The sequence below is a fragment of the Chenopodium quinoa genome, unplaced genomic scaffold (assembly GCF_001683475.1).
Source record: "Chenopodium quinoa cultivar QQ74 unplaced genomic scaffold, ASM168347v1, whole genome shotgun sequence".
Taxonomy (NCBI): Eukaryota; Viridiplantae; Streptophyta; class Magnoliopsida; order Caryophyllales; family Amaranthaceae; genus Chenopodium; species Chenopodium quinoa.
In genome coordinates this window covers 5,587,980-5,605,468 of record NW_018742263.1, presented here as the reverse complement: position 1 = coordinate 5,605,468, position 17,489 = coordinate 5,587,980, and the positions used below count along the sequence as shown (strand labels likewise).

Here is a 17,489-nt window from a genome sequence, read left to right as displayed (position 1 = left end):
ATCCCCTGCTTCCAGCTTTCCTCTTCCTCATTCCCCCAAATTGCAAAACCCTAACTTCTTCCTCCTTCTCTTAATCTCTTCCCGTTCTTCCTCCTTGGCTCCTTCTCTTCCCGTTCTTCCTCCTTGGCTCCTTCTCTTCCCGGCGCACGGGCGCAGCACCGCAGAAGTCCGCAGCAGCCACTCAGGCACTCAGCCAGCACCGCAGCACGGCAGGTCGGCAGTAGGCCAGTAGTCACTAGTCAGCCACTCAGCTGACCACCGTAGCTCCGCCCCTGAGTGGCGCCGTGGCGGAGCAGACCCACCGTATGTAAGGGTAAGTGAATTTGGGGATTTTTTGCTAATATACATATGCTAAATTGCTAATATAGTAATATACATATACATATGCTAATACTTGAAAATTGAAATTCATATGCTAAATTGCTAATATACATATACATATGCTAATATGCTATTATGCTAATACTTGAAATTCATATGCTAAATTGCTAATATACATTACAAATCGTGGAAGGTCAAGACGCTTCTTTGCCAAAGTTTCAAATCTTCATCGATTTCGGGTAGAAATGTTTATAAGTGTTATTGATTTACAACTCCAAGAGCTCAATAGTAGATTTGGTGAAGAAAATATGGAGTTACTTATTTGTGTGTCATGCTTAAACTCGATCAATTCATTTGCGGCATTTGATATGCAAAAGTTGTTGAGACTTGCTGAGTTATATCCCAAAGAGTTTCCAACTAATGATATGACGATGACTGCACTTCGTCATGACCTTCAATTTTATATTAATGATGTGCGCCAAGATGCAAGGTTTGGAGACTTGAAGGGTATTCATGAGCTTTCTATGATGCTTGTTGAAACAAATAAGCATACTACTTACAACTTAGTTTACTTGCTTATAAGACTAGCATTGATCCTTCCGGTTGCAACAGCAAGCGTGGAACGAGTGTTTTCCTCAATGACATACGTAAAAAATAAGTTGCGAAATAGTATGGGTGATCAACTATTGAATGATAATTTAGTCACTTTTCTTGAAAGAGATTTATTTTCAAGAGTTAGTGATGATGATGTATTGGAACGCTTCCAAAGTATGAAGACTCGAAGAATGCTTCTGTAGTCTTTTTTTTTTTTTCTTTTCATTTTTCTATGTGTAATCTATTTGTAATCCATAGTTTGAACTTATTTATGTACTGAATATTTAATTATTGTATTTTTATTCCTTTGTTAATTATGATTTCAAATTTCGGAAGTTTCGAACCCACAGTTCGAAAATCCTGGTGACGCCACTGTGATTGATAATGGTAAAATGAAAGCAGCAATTTTGGAAAGGGAAGGAGAAAGGGGTCTGATGATTTCGTGGGGTTTGGAGGGGTTTAGTGGGTTTTGGGGTTTCTTTTCCCATTTTCATTTTCCTTTTATTTTATTTTATATTTAGTTTTGTTTTTTTTTTTCGGTTTTTAGTTTAGTTATTTAATTGTTTTAGTTTAGTTTTATTTCTTTTTAATTTCTTTTATATTATTTTAACTTGTATTATAAATACCCCTTTTAGGGTTATTTTCTAATAACTTTCAATATTTTAGATAGTTTTTTAGCCTTTATTTTCTCTCTCTTAGGGTTAGTTTAGGAGTAGTGTAGAGAGAGAAAGCTTGGATTTTCATGGAGTTTTTGAGAGGTTGAAGAAGCAACTTTGTGGAACTTCTTCTCATCTATTCAATGAGCATTTTCTAACTTTCCCTCATCTTTATTTCTTGCTTAATTCTTAGTTTTTGCTTTTTGTTTATTGATTTGAGTAGGTTAATTAGTTTATTTGTTTAATCTTGTTTTTAATTCTTATTTTACCTTGTTTTACATGTCTTTCTTCATTATGTTAGCTTAGATTTTGTTCTAGGGAAATGGATGAAGGTTATGTTAATAATTTGAATGATTGATTGTGATTAGTATGGAAATGTTTCTTGAATATTGTGTATGGATGATGCTTTTATGGATTAGAATCTTTTTAGCTAATTGATTTTATGTTCTTAATTGTGCTTTCAATCGATTGTGCGAGAGTGAGTTTGTTGAGAGCCCTAATTTCTTCCATACCTTTGCTAGGCTAGTTGCACGAGAGTGAATTAGTTTAGTAGGATAATTAACATGCTTAATTGTGCGAGGGTGAGTTAAATGTGTTGATTGTTCCTAATCAAGGTCATTTTCATCTAATTGTATGCTGTTATTGAATGTATTGGTGTAATTGGATTCCACTTTCCCTAGTATTAGTTATTTGTTCTTAGTTGTGTTTAGTTGAACCTCTCTCTATCTCACAAGCTTTCCTAGTAGTCTAATTAGCACAAATTGATACACTTAGTCCTTTTGGGTTCGACCCTTTACTTGCCACTAACTAGTTTAATGTAAGTTTAGGTATTATAAATGATTAATTTGGTTAGGGTGGTAGCACAACGACCTATCTAATCCCGATCAAATTTTGGCGCCGTTCCCGGGGACTAAGGCGTTCATTAGTTTGTGTTGATTAGATTAGCTAGGTTCTTGTATATAATTTGATTTTGTTTGCTTTTCTTTGTTCTTTGTATAAAAATGGCATGCTTATCTTTTCCTTAATTTGATGGTGAACCCTTCTATGCTTACTTTGAAAGACTAGATGGTTTTCTTAGTTACCATTAGTGTTATCTTAGTGATGCTTGTGGTATAGCTTATTGGTGCATGAATGAGTATACTAGGGGAATGGTTGAGGACATGAATAATGGTAGACTTTGTCATTTGTCTATGCGTGGGATTTCTTCACATGGCTTGCTAAAGATTCTTTTGATAGAGAATCTCATGTTTCTTGCCTTGATTCTCAATGCGAAGATTCTTTTAATTTTTGCATAAATTCTCTTGATACTTCTTATGTGCCTTGTGATGATCCAAGTATGCAAATTGACACATTTCCCCCTTATGCTCATTTTGATGAGGTTTGTGCTAATTTCGATGATGTGCAATTTGACTTTGATCATGAACCTCAACCCAATAACATTGATGCCCAAATTCTCTCTCAAATGCAATATCCCACCCAACAACTCCAAGAGCTTCAAGAGGAACGAATATTGTGAGAAGTAAGGCTTGCCCAAGTGATGAGTGCTATGTTTGATTTAGATGGACGTGAGGCACCTCACTTGGAGTGTGAGAGTGTTGTTGAGGATGATGTAGGGCAAGGGTGTGAAGGTGAGGGGAGATTTTCTTTTGATGAGAGGATTTTTGAGAATTTTGATCTTTTTCATTCCCCATTTGAGCTTGAATGCCATCCTTCCCCTTATTCACCCCCTTTGAGAGCTTCCCATGGTGAGGATGTGAGTGAGCCATATTCATGTTTGAATATGGCAGTTCATGAGGATGATGATGGTGAGTTTGAGAAATCAAGAGAGATTGAGAGTCCCTTAAGTGATGGTGGAAGAGTTGTGAATGAAGAAAATGTCGATTTTGAGGATTCCAACCCCCTTCCCCAACTTGATGAGTCCACCTTGCATGTTGGTGACCCTTTTATCCATGAGTCTTTGGACTCATTTGAGGTTATGGCTAGTATGTTCATTGAAGGTGTAACAAATCATTATAGCCTTTTGAGAGAGTTCATTGGCAATGCTTCATGGGAAAGGGATGAGTTTGAGAGAAACCTTTATCCTTTCATGCATGGTTTTGAGACTCTAGGCTTTGAGTTTGTTGAGGGAGTGGTTGTGCATCGTTGTGATAGAGCGGACGATGAGGTTGTTTCTATTGGAGAGTTTTTGTTTGAGGAAGATGTGAGTCATGAGTGTTCTTTTGAGGATTCTATGATTGATTTTCATGCCCTTATTGGTGATGTAAGGCTTTATGAGACCATTGTTTCTCCTCCCCTTCCTCATGTCCCTTTCTCAAGGAAATTTAACCACATCTCCTACTATCCCATGTTCCTTCCTTCTTTTGTCAAAGAGCCTATTGAGGACCCTCTCTTGTTTGATGAGACTTTTCTTTTTCATCCTCCTATTATTGAGGAAATGGGTGATTGTGCCACCCAAAAAGATTTTGAGGAGGTTTTTCTTTTTTATTCTTTTACTTATTTTTCTTCTTCTTTCTCTTCTTATTTCTTGATTTTTCTTCTTTCTTTTGGCATCTTCCTCCTCACTTACGTGCAATAATCTTGTTGCAAGTCCTTCTCCCGTCATTTGCCTACTTGTTATCATACGAAATGTGTAGTAGTGCATTTGATAAGCTCTTGCGTTCGTTTCAATATTATTTACTAGAGCGCTCTCGCTTGGACGTTAAACAAGCCTTTCTCGGAAAGTAACCCGAGGTTTTTATTGCTTTCATTTTCTCTTCTTTTTAGATTAGATTTTCTCTCATGGAAATATTTGTGTGCCTTTTGCTAGGTACATGACTTGATATACTCTTATGCATTGGTTTGGATCAAGAAACAAGGAAGTTTGACTCCTATTTTTGCTAGCATATGGAAATAGAGATTCAATTCAAGAGGAAATCGGCTTTGAAAGGTTAAATTGGGTCATTTGCGGGTATTTACACCCACCAATATAAGGTAATATCTTTCTTAGCTCTTTCTCTAATGGTTGGTGACTCGTTGGACGTGTGTTGGTTTGTTTGATTGATTTCTTTCTTTTCCCCTCCCATGTATTATTTGATTTATGTTTAAGTATATTGTCTCATTCAACTTGGGGGTGGGTATTCTATCATGTTTGGTGGGATGTTGATTCATTTATGCCATGCACTTGAGTATATGCATTTCCATGTCTTTTCTTTTATTTTGAAAAATCCAAAAAGATTTTTGTTTACTTTCAAGGTAATTTTGGCAAAATGTGTTTTGTTTGTTCTTATTTTGGACATTTTGTTTTGGGACTTGAATCCTTGAATGTTTTTCTTCCTAAGTGGTAAATGTGTGCACGATTTTAGAGGGCTATTGGTTGACTCAAGGATACTATAAGCTAAGATAGTCGGGTTAAGAACTTTTAGGGGTCCATGAAGCCTTAGTTCACGGGAATGTGGTAAGATGGAGTTGCTCTCTATAGCAGATTTGAAACCCTTGGTTGGTATTTGTTTGGTTATAATCCCTTGTGAGCTTCATTTGTTCTAGCCTTCATCACCTTGTTGAGCGGCTATTTAGGTACCTTGACTATGCATGTCTTAATCCATGTTTTGACCTCTAGCTCCCAAGATCGTGACAGAGCCACTCTAGGGGAGGAAAAGGGCACCTTTTCTCATTTTTCTTTATCTTTTTTTTATTTTGTTACAAATTTGGTTTTCTATTTTGCATCAACCTACTTATTAACCAATTTGAGCCTAATGTTTCCCGCTCTTGTTTAAACCGCGTTTCAAACCCAATGGTCTATGTCTACCAACCCTTTTAGTTAGAGAAGCATTGGCATGTGAGGTTTGAGTTTTGAGAGTGTTGATCATGAGCAAGAAAACTTTGTGAATTGGTTAAGTAAGGTCTTGAAAGTTGAGCTTGAAAAAAAATATGAAAAAAAGTTTGAGAAGAAAGATGCAATTCAAGAAAATCAAATGAAGTTTCAAGAAAAAGTCGTCCATAGTAAAAAAAAAAAAAAAAAAAAAAAAAAGAAAAAGGCAAGGACAACAAATAAGAGCTAAAAAAAATCAAAACAAAAGGAAAAGAAACAAAAAAATCACAAAAATATTTTAGTTTGGTTTCGTTTTCTTCCCTAGTTTAAGCATTGAGGACAATGTTTCGTTCAAGCTTGAGGGGGGGGGGGAGCGTTACTTCGGTTTTGGTATATATTGTGTTAGTGTTGAATAAGCTTGGGGGAGATGACATTATTGGTATTTTTGTTTGATATTTTGTGACTTCTTGAGTTTATTTTTGAGAGTAGGCCACTCTTTTGCTTCACTTAGGAAATATCACCAAAATTTTCAAATTTTTACCCTGCCTTAACCCTTAGCCTTACGTTACAACCCAATAAAAGACCCTTAGACTTTAGTGGGGTTAGGTCAAAGAACGATGGAGGGAGATAGACTTCAAACCTATGAAGAAAGTATGCATCGTTGAGATGTCGGGATTACCTTCTCAAAGTTTTTCATTTCTTTATCTTCTTTCTGGTTCCTTCGTGAAATCATGAGAAATTAGCTTAAGGGTTGATTTGAAGCTAGTGGAGAGAACGCGGCCCGATTGGTTGGGGCTAAGGTGAATTGTGTCCCCATTAGTTCACTATGCTTAGCATATGTTACATTCCAATCAACCATTGACATCTTGGAACGTGCATACATTTGTCTATTTAGAAAGGTTTGCATTCATTGTTGCTTGTTCCTATCTCTCGTCCAAATATGAACTTTGTGTTTTCTTTCTCTTTTTATGTTTCTTTTTCTTTTCTTTTTATTGACTTGCCTTGGTTTTTGTTTAGAGTTGTGGGTTAAACTCTTAGGACACCCTCACGAGAGCACACTCGTCCTTTAGGGCGATCTAGGGTTTAAAGGGCTTGTCTTTAGTTGCTAAAATTGACCGTGATTCCTACGAAAGTGAGTTAGTGTACATTCTTGTCTCCTTTAGTGTCTTAGATTTGCTTGAATAAATCATTCTCCTTCTCTCGTGTTTCATGTTAATTTGCTCGAGGACGAGCAAAATTTTAGCTTGGGGGAGTTTGATAAGTGACTTTTATGTCACTTTTAGGGTGTTTATTGAGTCGCTTTCCGGCTTATTTTACAATAATTTAGCCCATTTTGTTCTTTATTTCTTTTATTTGCTTATTCTCGTCTTTTATCTTTATTTTTAGTTTTGTAGTAGTTTTTATTAGTTTTTAATTTATTTTTGTAGTTTTAGTTAACAATTTCCCGCTTCTCTCATTTTATTTATTTTATTTTCTTTTAGTTTCTAGTTTGTTTTATTTTATTTTATTTTATTTTATTATTTATTTAGTTTTAGCATTTTATTTTACTTTATTTATCTTATCTTATTTTATTTTATTTATCTTATTTTATATTATTTTATCTTTAAAAAATCCCCTCGTGTTGTTTTTGGTTGTAGGTGTTTTCGGGTCCGTGGTCGATCGGGTTCAAGGTCAGAGGTTCGAGGCACAAAATTGAACCAAGCTCCAACAGTGCTTTCCCCCAACAACACCAACACCAACTGCCACAGCAGCCGCCCAAACCCACCACCAATCCACACCCAGCCGCACCGCAACTAACATCACCAAACAACCACCAACAACCACCTTCTCACACCCACACTTCAGCCCCCTTCACAGCACATCAACAACCACCTGCTCCACCACTCCTACACCACAACTCAACCTACTGCCCTGCTCCCATAAACCGCACCTCTCACCAGCCACAACTACAACCACAAGCACCTCACCTCCAATACACCATCAACCAATCCCCTACTCCCATAAACCGCAACAAACATCACCAAACTCCAACCCAAACCACCCACCTTCAGCCACGCAATTCGCACAACAACCCAGCCACACCGCCCCAAACCACCTGAACCACCAAAACCACCGAAACAACCAATTCCCCTGACCCGCAACTCCAATCAACAACAACAACCACCCGACTCACCCACGCATATCCAACAACCAATACGCCACCAATCAACCACCAACCAGACCCCCACACCTAGCAGCCGCAACAGCTACACTAAAATCGGCCAACACAGCAGAAATTTCCCCCCACCATCATACCAATTTGCGCAAGAAATAGAGCAAAATCAGAGCAAATTATGAATTATCATGGTTCGAGCAAACCAAAGGAGTTCGGTCGAAGTTCGAGTCATAAACTTTTGAGATTTTGTAATTTGAATAGGTGTGGTCGAACATACCTATGGTTCGACTGAACCAACCCCGTAGTTCGGCCGCACCAACCCATGGTTCGACCGAATCATTTCACGAGCTTCGCGCATGACTTAATGAAAATCGGACGGCTCCGATGTGATGATGCTTGATGATGATGTTGATTTAAGATGGTGATGATGATTGTTTTACTGATTGATAATGGTAAAATGAAAGCAGCAATTTTGGAAAGGGAAGGAGAAAGGGGTCTGATGATTTCGTGGGGTCTGGAGGGGTTTAGTGGGTTTTGGGGTTTCTTTTCCCATTTTCATTTTCCTTTTATTTTTTTTTTTTTTTAGTTTAGTTTTTTTTTTTTTTTTTTTTTTTTTTTTTTTTTGTTTAGTTTTTTTTCTTTTTAAGATCTTTTATATTATTTTAACTTGTATTATAAATACCCCCTTTAGGGTTATTTTCTAATAACTTTCAATAAACATTTTATTTTAGATAGTTTTAGATTAGTTTAGCCTTTATTTTCTCTCTCTTAGGGTTAGTTTAGGAGTAGTATAGAGAGAGAAAGCTTGGATTTCCATGGAGTTTTTGAGAGGTTGAAGAAGCAACTTTGTGGAACTTCTTCTCATCTATTCAATGAGAATTTTCTAACTTTCTCTCATCTTTATTTCTTGCTTAATTCTTAGTTTTTGCTTTTTGTTTATTGATTTGAGTAGATTAATTATTTTATTTGTTTAATCTTGTTTTTATTCTTATTTTACCTGCTTTTCCATGTCTTTCTTCATTATGTTAGCTTAGATTTTGTTCTAGGGAAATGGATGAAGGTTATGTTAATAAATTGAATGATTGATTGTGATTAGTATGGAATTGTTTCTTCATTATTGTGTATGGATGATGGTTTTATGGATTAGAATCTTTCTAGCTAATTGATTCTATGTTCTTAATTGTGCTTTCAATCGATTGTGCGAGACTGAGTTTGTTGAGAGCCCTAATTTCTTCCATACCTTTGCTAGGCTAGTTGCACGAGCGTGAATTAGTTTAGTAGGATAATTAACATGCTTAATTGTGCGAGAGTGAGTTAAATGTGTTGATTGTTCCTAATCAAGGTCATTTTCATCTAATTGTATGATGTTATTGAATGTATTGATGTAATTGGATTCCACTTTCCCTAGTTTTAGTTATTTGTTCTTAGTTGTGTTTAGTTGAACCTCTCTCTATCTCACAAGCTTTCCTAGTAGTCTAATTGGCACAAATTGATACACTTAGTCCTTTTGGGTTCGACCCTTTACTTGCCACTAACTAGTTTAGTGTAAGTTTAGTTATTATAAATGAATAATTTGGTTAGGGTGGTAGCATAACGACCTATCTAATCCCGATCAATCTACCAACATAATAACAATCATAATTATAATTATCATCACAATAATAATAATAATCATTATGTTAAAGCATAACAATAGCAAGATCCTAGGCATGATACTAGCAAGATTAATAACAAACCCTAGCATGTTACTAAACATCAAAGATCAAAGCTTTAACCCTAACGCGATACATGCTATTAGGAAAGAATTAGTAAGAATCATAATAATCATACTTCTCATATTTGATATTAGAAATTATAGTTATTACCCTAAACATGATACTAGGAAGATCAAAACGCCATAACATGACACTAGGAATCATAATAACAACCTAAACATGATTTCTATATTATAATATTAATACAATCAACTAAAGCACTTACTTGGATGCCTCGTACCTTTTTCTAATAACAAAATATACACTTTAGTAACTTCAAGGAAAATAATTAACTCAAACAATTAAATTTTATAATTGAACAAGAGATTTGGGACCAAACCCTCATAAATTAAAAACCTTTCACGTCTAGGGCGAAGGCAACTTCGAACTTGGCTAGGTGTTTCTAGATCTTGTGAACGAGGAATTTTGTATGCAAAAAGCTAGTTTAGAAAAGATAGAGAAAAAAATAAGCTTTAGCTTAGAGAGAGAAGAGAGTTGATTATTAATGAGAATTGATGATCAAAAACAGAATTTTAGGAGGCTATTTATAGAGAAAATCAGCCGGAGGGATAAAAAAACGAATAAGAGTTTCGAAGAGAATAAAAAAGATTAGCGCCAGGCGCTAATCATGTCGTCAGGCGCTAGAAATAAATTTCTCGCGTTTTTTTAATTTTGATAAAATTTAGCCGTACAGTAGGGCAAAATTGTATTTTCCTTAAAAACACTTCTTTTATTCTGATTAAAACTCCAAAAGTAAACTAAAGTCAATTTATCAATGCTAATTAAATTAGGATGAAAATAACCTTCTAGAAGAATCTAGAAGACTAAAATCAATTCTAATTGCATTAGGAATGATAAATCAATATTAGGCCCTCCTCTAGATTATTGGGCCGCACATAAACATCAAACCGGGTCCAGTTTAGTAATTTGGCCATAACTTCCTCATTATTCATCGGAATTGGGCTTCTAACATATCGTTGGAAATCTCCTTTCAAGCCCCATCCAACTACACTGTTATTGGACCCTTCCTATGGACCAAACCAAACTGGATTGGCTGTTTTCTTAAAATAGGTTTTCAAAAATAGAGAGAAAAAAAAATTTAAAACTATCCGCAACACTAGGCTTTTCACACTTTCACTTCATTCGATTATGATTCGACGTGAAAGGTACTCATCACTGGGTTTGGTTTTGGGGAGACATAAATGGGTGTCTACAGAAGCCCCAACTTTGACTGAGATTGGAGAAACGCAAGGTTTGAAAACAAAAGTAAAAGTATCGATAGGGACGGAGAATGATTTAGAACGTTCTGCGATCCTAAACCATTCTTATAATGCCGATACCTGCAAACTAGCGTTAGTTAAACATATAAAAGAGTTAAGAAACGTGTATCTTGCACCGTCGGGCACACGTCTCTGAAAGTAACCGATTTGTTGCTGTTGCATTGTTGTTGTAGTTGTGATAACCTTCCGCAAGCTAGGGAACACCATCTTGCCGTTTGTTTTAACGATCTTCTACAAGCTAGAGAATGCCGCCTGAAGATTGCTACGCTTGTAACTGCCTCCAATTTCGCCGTGATAGACTTCTGCAAGCTAGAAAACCCCATCGATGATTGCTTCGCCTGAAACGACCTTCTAGCGCTTTGACCATCTTCCGCAAGCCAGGGAACACGATCGAAAATAACTTCGCCTGAAATCACCTCCAGTTGTTTGTGACAACTCTCCGCAAGCTAGGGAATGATGTCGAAGATATCTTCGCCTGAAGCTATCCTCATTTGTTGTGATAATATTCCGAGGAAAATTACCGAAGACCCACGCTTGTCGATCTTTTGCTTAGCTATGCCTGTACGTCGGCGCTTTTGCTGCTTTTAAACCTGTACGTCGGTGCTTCAGTATGTTGGTGCTTTTTTCTGTAAGAACCAGTATGTCGGTGCATCTGCTACATGAACCATTATGTCGTGCTTTTTTATGAGCCAATGCTTAGGCGCTTTTAGCTAAGTGAGACGATCATTCATCGAGTCGATCACTTTATGCAATTGTAATCAAGCCGATTACTAAATCATGTCAAATTGCTTAGAGGGGCTAACTGGCGTACCAAGGAACCCAAAATTGTTGTAAGAGATCAAAATCACTGTTCTGAGTGGCTGAGCGTTCTTTCCTCACTAAATTTCTGCTAGCGCCACAATTGTGGCTCTAGTGGCAGGCGTTAAAACAAGCACCAGGCGCTAAACCCTAGCGTCTGGTTCTTAAACTTGTCCTTTGGCGCTAGACTCGGGATTTCCGTATATATCCCTTCTCTTCGTCATTGCGCGGCTACTGCTTGCTCTGCTTGAAAATTTCCGCTGAGCTTCCATTCACTAGTTTTTGCTCGTTCCTCAACCGAATTCGCTCAAATTTGTTGCAAATTGAAGTTTTCTTCAAACTCACTCCGGTTTTGATGAATTTTGCACATGTTTGTTCATGAATTTCTTGAAAATTCGCCACTTAAATATCTTAATTCGCTTTGTTTGTCAAATTTTATGCCATGAAATTGCTTGATTATGTTTATATATTTCCTTGGGAGTAATTTGAGACTTGTTTGACTCAATTTGGTGAAGAAATAAACAAATCACCATTGTTGGATCTCTTAAGGTCGGGAATACAATGTGGCTTGTTCTTGATAATTTTGCTAACAATTCTTGTCCAATTTGTCACAATAATTACCATAGTTTTGCAAGAAATTGTTTGGATGCTTGAAAAATGCCGTGTACGCTCAATTTGAAATTGTGCTCTATTTTAGTACTACGTACTTTGTTTTTTTTTTTTTTTTTTTTTTTTTTTTTTTTTTTTTTGCGAACATAGTATCATGCGGCTAGGCGAACCTCAGATACTATAAAACATTAATTTATGTTGATTTTGCACAATGTAGCATGGCTAGACAGCGAGGTTCAGGTTCACGGTTCCGAGACACACGACGGGAGCATGAGCCCGTAGAGGAGGACGCCGACCTGTCCACTTCTCTCGGTCCCCTCCCGGAATAAGATGAGCGGACTTTGTACTTCTCCCCCATCCACCACATTTTTGAGCGGGTGCGACGTGGGATTAGTGCTGGTTGGACGCGTTACCATTGCTCGGGTAGCGATACTCAGGGCGACCGGTATAAGATGCACATCAGCGTCGACGGAGAGGTGAAACTTCTCTGGGAGTCTTTTGGGTTGACTGCGCTGTTCGAGGCCGCGGAGGCCATGATTGCTTCTAACAGGGGTCACCGCGTGGATCGCGCCCTGGTGGAGTTCTTCTAGGACACCACCAACACTTTCCACTTCCCTTGGGGTGAGATGATGGTCACCCCGACCGACTTCAGTCTCATTACGGGACTAGAGTTTAGTTCTACTGCGCTGTCGTTCGACACCGATATCAGTGTCTTCTCTCTGAGGTTGAGGAGTTGTTGGGCATTCGTCGATCGATTCTGGTGGCAGCTTTCGAGGATGATGCGACCACCCGAGAGCAGCGGGTGCGCATCTTTGCGCTTATCTTGCAGTCAGGGACGTTTTCCCCTGACAAGGGTATTAGAGTGCTGCTTTACTACCTGCCTACGGTCCATGATCTTCACTTGATTGGGACTTATGACTAGGTCAGCTTGGCCTATGTTGATTTTGTTCGAGCGTTGCAAGACTCGTGTCGACACCGGTCCTGCACGGGGAATGTCGCTCTGTTCCGCTTCTGGAGAGTCGTAAGGTATACTTTATCTCCCATAAAGTTTAGCTCTAAGCTTTGGTTAGCGCTTGCTGATTCTTTTTGCCTTTTGTAGATTTGGTTCTATGAGTACTTTCCTTCAGTTGCGCCAGCGAGACCGTCGCCACGCGGGTTTTTACTAAGCGCGCATTGGGGAGGCCGCCGCGTTGGGATGTCTACAGCTTATGTTCGAGATCAGATCCTCTCGGTATGGTTCTTTACATAGTTGAACACTTTCGTATTATCTTTGGTAGATTCTTATCTCATAGGCATTCTTTGTAGGAGCCTGATGTGCAGTACCGGCCGTGGAATGGACTGGTTGTCCTTGGGTTAGCAGCGCACTACACTGCTAAGCGTCGCTACTTCTTAGGGATGTATGGAGCGGTTGCGTACCTTGGAGAGAGGGTTGCTATTCGGCATTCCTCAGATATTTTCGTCGTTCCTACACCTCCGCTGCATCATATGTTCAATCACGCGAGGCTGGCGAGCATGTTAGAGAAGGCGTGAACCCCTTAGCGATCTCATGCGATCCCTGGGCGATGCTATGAGGAGGAGCTGCTGCCGCTGTTGGCTCCGGCCCCTGTTCTGTCCGAGGAGGTGGTGGTATGATTTTCATATTTTATCTTTGGTTAAGTAGCCCCCAAGTGATATTTTACTGACTTTGACTTGCTTTTTTCAGGCTGGGCCTACTGAGTTCGTGCCACCTCGTATGTCTATCCATTAGCAGGGGACATACGGACCGATCGAGGAGATGATTCCTCCGGCACCTGAGGATGAGAGCTTCGTGGAGCGGTTGATTCCTCGCCACCAGTCTCGGGTAAGCTTTATTTATTTGCACTTAATTCATATATGTTATGCATTGTTATTGATTTTATTTATTTGACAGTTCTCACACGAGGTGGTCACGGCGATGGCACGGTGTATAGATGCCTTCCGGAGCCAGCAAGTTCAGATGAGGAATGTGGCTCCATGATGTCGTGACGACGCCGTTTAGGAGGTAGCTTTTTCTCCTTATTTTTGCATTATTGTTTCTGTTTTGATTGTTTCTGACTTGGTTTCTTCTTGCAGGGTCAGCCCATTGCTTCTCGTACCCGGACGAGACCTGAGGTCCGGAGAGACCCGCGAGGTCTAGCTCGAGACGTCGCCGTACTAGCTCTGGCGGTCGGGGTGGTCGTTCTGAGGCTGCTCGGACCGAGGCGGTGGAGGGCTCGGGCTCTTCAACTGAGGGTGCACGTGCTGAGCTAGTAGGCCAGGGAGAGGCTACCTCGGCTTCTAGAGGTGGTGGGATGTACGAGGTTGGCTCGTTATCGCAGCAGCCTCCGGAGCCTCAGCCTCAAGGTGATCTTGGGTGGACGGGTCCTGTGCTGAGTTTTCCACCTCTCATCATCTGCGTCCTCCGGCGCCGTAGTTTATACCTGTGCTTTTTTATTTTGACTTGTATAGAACTTTGCCTTTATTAGACTCATTTATTAGGCATATTTGTATATACATATTATTATTAGCTTATTTAAGTAGCATTTATTTTTCATTTTTATGTGCATATTTATGTGCGAAGAATTGTGATAATAAATAATTTTGCGCAAAAATTCCGTCATTTTTATTATTAATGGAGGATATCCGACTTTCTCCCCCAAAAATAAAAATGAAAAATAAAAAAATTGGACTTACAAAAAAACATAAAATTAAGTCTAAAATAAAATCCAAAAAAAGAAAAAAAAAATCATTAATAAATTAATTAAAAGGGTATAAAAAGGATAAAAAATCATAAAGCCATTGTTCAGATTCGAATCAGCCAAAAAGCGGTTTTTGAAAAATCTCGCTGATAGGACACGTCAGCGTCACGTGGTGCCACGCGTTTTGCGTTGGCGCGAGACGCTACTGCTAGCGCCTTTCGCTAGACTCAGGCGTCTGGCGCTGACTCCGAATCCTTTCCGGATTGAAACTGTGCCGATGTTGTATATAAATAGCCCCCTGGTCTACCGATTTTCTTCATAATTTTAGCATTTTAAACATAGTCTTAGATTTTGTAAAATAATCATGTCTTTAATTACTAAGAGTTTTACCAACTTTACTCACGAATGGTGTCGGTCTTTAACTGCCAAGGAGAGAAAAGAATTAGACTTTTTTCATATGGGGGTATTTATGGTGTCAAGGGGGTAGATCTTGATATAGACTTCATTCATACCGCCTTAGAATATTGGGATGTGGATACTCATTGTTTTAGACTAGGGTGCGATGAAATTAGCCCTTTACTAGAAGAATTCGGTGCTATTTTAGGCTTCCCTGCGTTAGATCTAGCAGTAATCCCTAGAATAAATGAATATTATTATAAAGATTTTGAGCGCTTCTTTAATTTAAAAGACAAAGATCTGACAAATATTGTAGATGGTAGCATAGTTAATTTGAAAGAATTTGCACACCATTATTTTGATAAACCTTATTCTGAATCTTTTCATGTTTATAGAAGAAGGGCTTTTCTCTTTTGCATGCTTAACCAATATTTTATCACTAGTGGTAGAACTAATGAGGGTCAAGCAATTATATCAACTGTGTTGGAGCAGATTGAATCTGGGAGAAATCCAATGCCATTATATGTTGGAGAGACTATGCTTAGTCTTGATGAATTAAAGAGAAATCCAAAAGCACCTTTTCGGGGCTCTCCGATTTTATAACAGGTAGAAAAATAATATTTTTAATTACATAAATAAAAAAAATATTTTTGTATAGTAATATTAATTTATTTGCATTGAATTTTTTTTTGCAGATTAGGTTAATGGAGAGACTAGAATTAATTAGTCCTCCCGACAATGTTGAAAAATATACTCCAAATTGTTTTGTGAGGAGAAAGAAACGTTTCTCTAAGATGGGGCGCCATGAATGGAAGAAAGTTTTTGCCTATTGCAACTTTGTCATCAAGTGGGTCATCCCTTGGTGGAAAATAGAGAAGATGGTTGGTGTCAACAAGCAACCTTTCTGTCGTCTTCCAAGCTTAATGAAGATGACTTTTTATTATCCCTGATGGGTAAAAAGACAGTACGACCTACTTCGAAAAATTCCTTCTAGGGATCTTCGTCGTCCCTATGAAATCCCTATTTCTCAAGAAGTAGAAAAATTTGATGCATATTTGAGCGCTAGACCTTTATGGGAAGTGATTACCCAAAAGGTTCCTCCTTCCTTTCCCAATGATGTGAAGAGGTGGATTCTCAAGAAACCTTCAAAGGACATGAAGAAAAATCAGAGTAAGACTGATGTGAAAAGTTGTCTAAGTGACAAGGTAATTCCCATTAAGGAACGCTTGGGTGAAAAGGTTGAATTCAAAACACCTACGATGCCTAAGAAGAAGATCTCTACAAAGGATAACGGGAAAAGGAAAGCTGACACTTCAGAGAAGAAGGCTTGGATAGAGAAGAAACATGGAGTCATAGCTAAGGGAGAAAGTATTTCCTCCAAAATTGAATGTAGGTCCTCTAAAGGATGCCTACTAGCTAAAGCCATGGATGATGAAGAGGTTGTAGATAAAAATTTGAAGAGAGCAAAGAAAGAGAAGAAAGATTGAAACATTGCTTAACTTCCAATTATTAGACTTAGTTTTAAATTTAAAGTTAATTTATTTTATTAAGCTTTATTTAAATTCCATCAATAATGTAATTTGTTAGTTTATTTTATTAATGATATTCCAGCTTTTTAATTAAATCATATCCTTTAAATTTGATTTATTAAAGAAATGAAAACAGAAAATTTAATTTTTCAGAAATTTTTTCGAGTACGGAAGTCGAAAATTTTCGGAGAAAACACCGAAATGTTACCAGGTGCTCCTAGAAAAATGGCGCCGCCTCTTTGCGACTAGCGCCGGCTGCGGCAGTCTGGTTTCGAACGACAGACACTGTCGTCTGACGTTAAGGCTTATCGACCGGCGACGAAATTTTTTCTGTGACACCGATGCTTCGTCGAATTTATGTCGAATTTATTTTTAAATCTGGGATGCAAAGTTTACAGAAAGTAAAGTGGCTACACCCTGTAAAGGGTTGCCTACGTATCCTTTCCTAAGGAATCAGGCCAAACGTAGCTCTCTTGAGTACCATACTCAAGTAATTATGGGTAGTACTTTTTAAGTTGGTCAAGATTCGTCATGTTCGAGAACTCATTGCCATCCATATCAGTTAATTTTGCCGCACCTCCTGATAGGATTGTTTTGACAATATAGGGTCTAGACCAATTAGGCCTAAATTTGCCCCTTAACATTTTTCCTTAATGCTTTTAACAGCAAGTCTTCTACTTTGATGTTTCTTATCTTAACCTTCTTATTAAAATGCCTAGCCATACGAGTTTAATAGCATTGAGTATGATGTAGAGCTTCTAGTCGTTTTTCATCAAGTAGTATTAGCTCCTCATATCTCGCCCTAGTCCATTGATGAGTGTCATTTATGGCACTCATAGGGTAGTCTTTTAGGGTTATTTCTTTCCCTTTTCATGCTTTCTTCTCTTATTTTTGGTCCTTTTCCCTTAGGTTTC

General features: G+C 38.2%; 1 protein-coding gene across 1 annotated transcript; it reads left to right on the top strand.

The window, feature by feature from the left end:
* Positions 1-566: 566 nt before the first annotated feature.
* On the top strand, positions 567-1,118 carry LOC110683021 (zinc finger MYM-type protein 1-like). The gene has a single exon (XM_021859363.1). It carries the CDS (start codon positions 567-569, stop codon positions 1,116-1,118), a length of 552 nt encoding a protein of 183 aa, XP_021715055.1.
* The last annotated feature ends 16,371 nt before the right edge of the window (positions 1,119-17,489 follow it).

Coding starts and splice junctions, on each gene's coding strand:
- LOC110683021 (XM_021859363.1), top strand. CDS start 567: ATGTTTATAAGTGTTATTGATTTACAACTCCAAGAGCTCAATAGTAGA.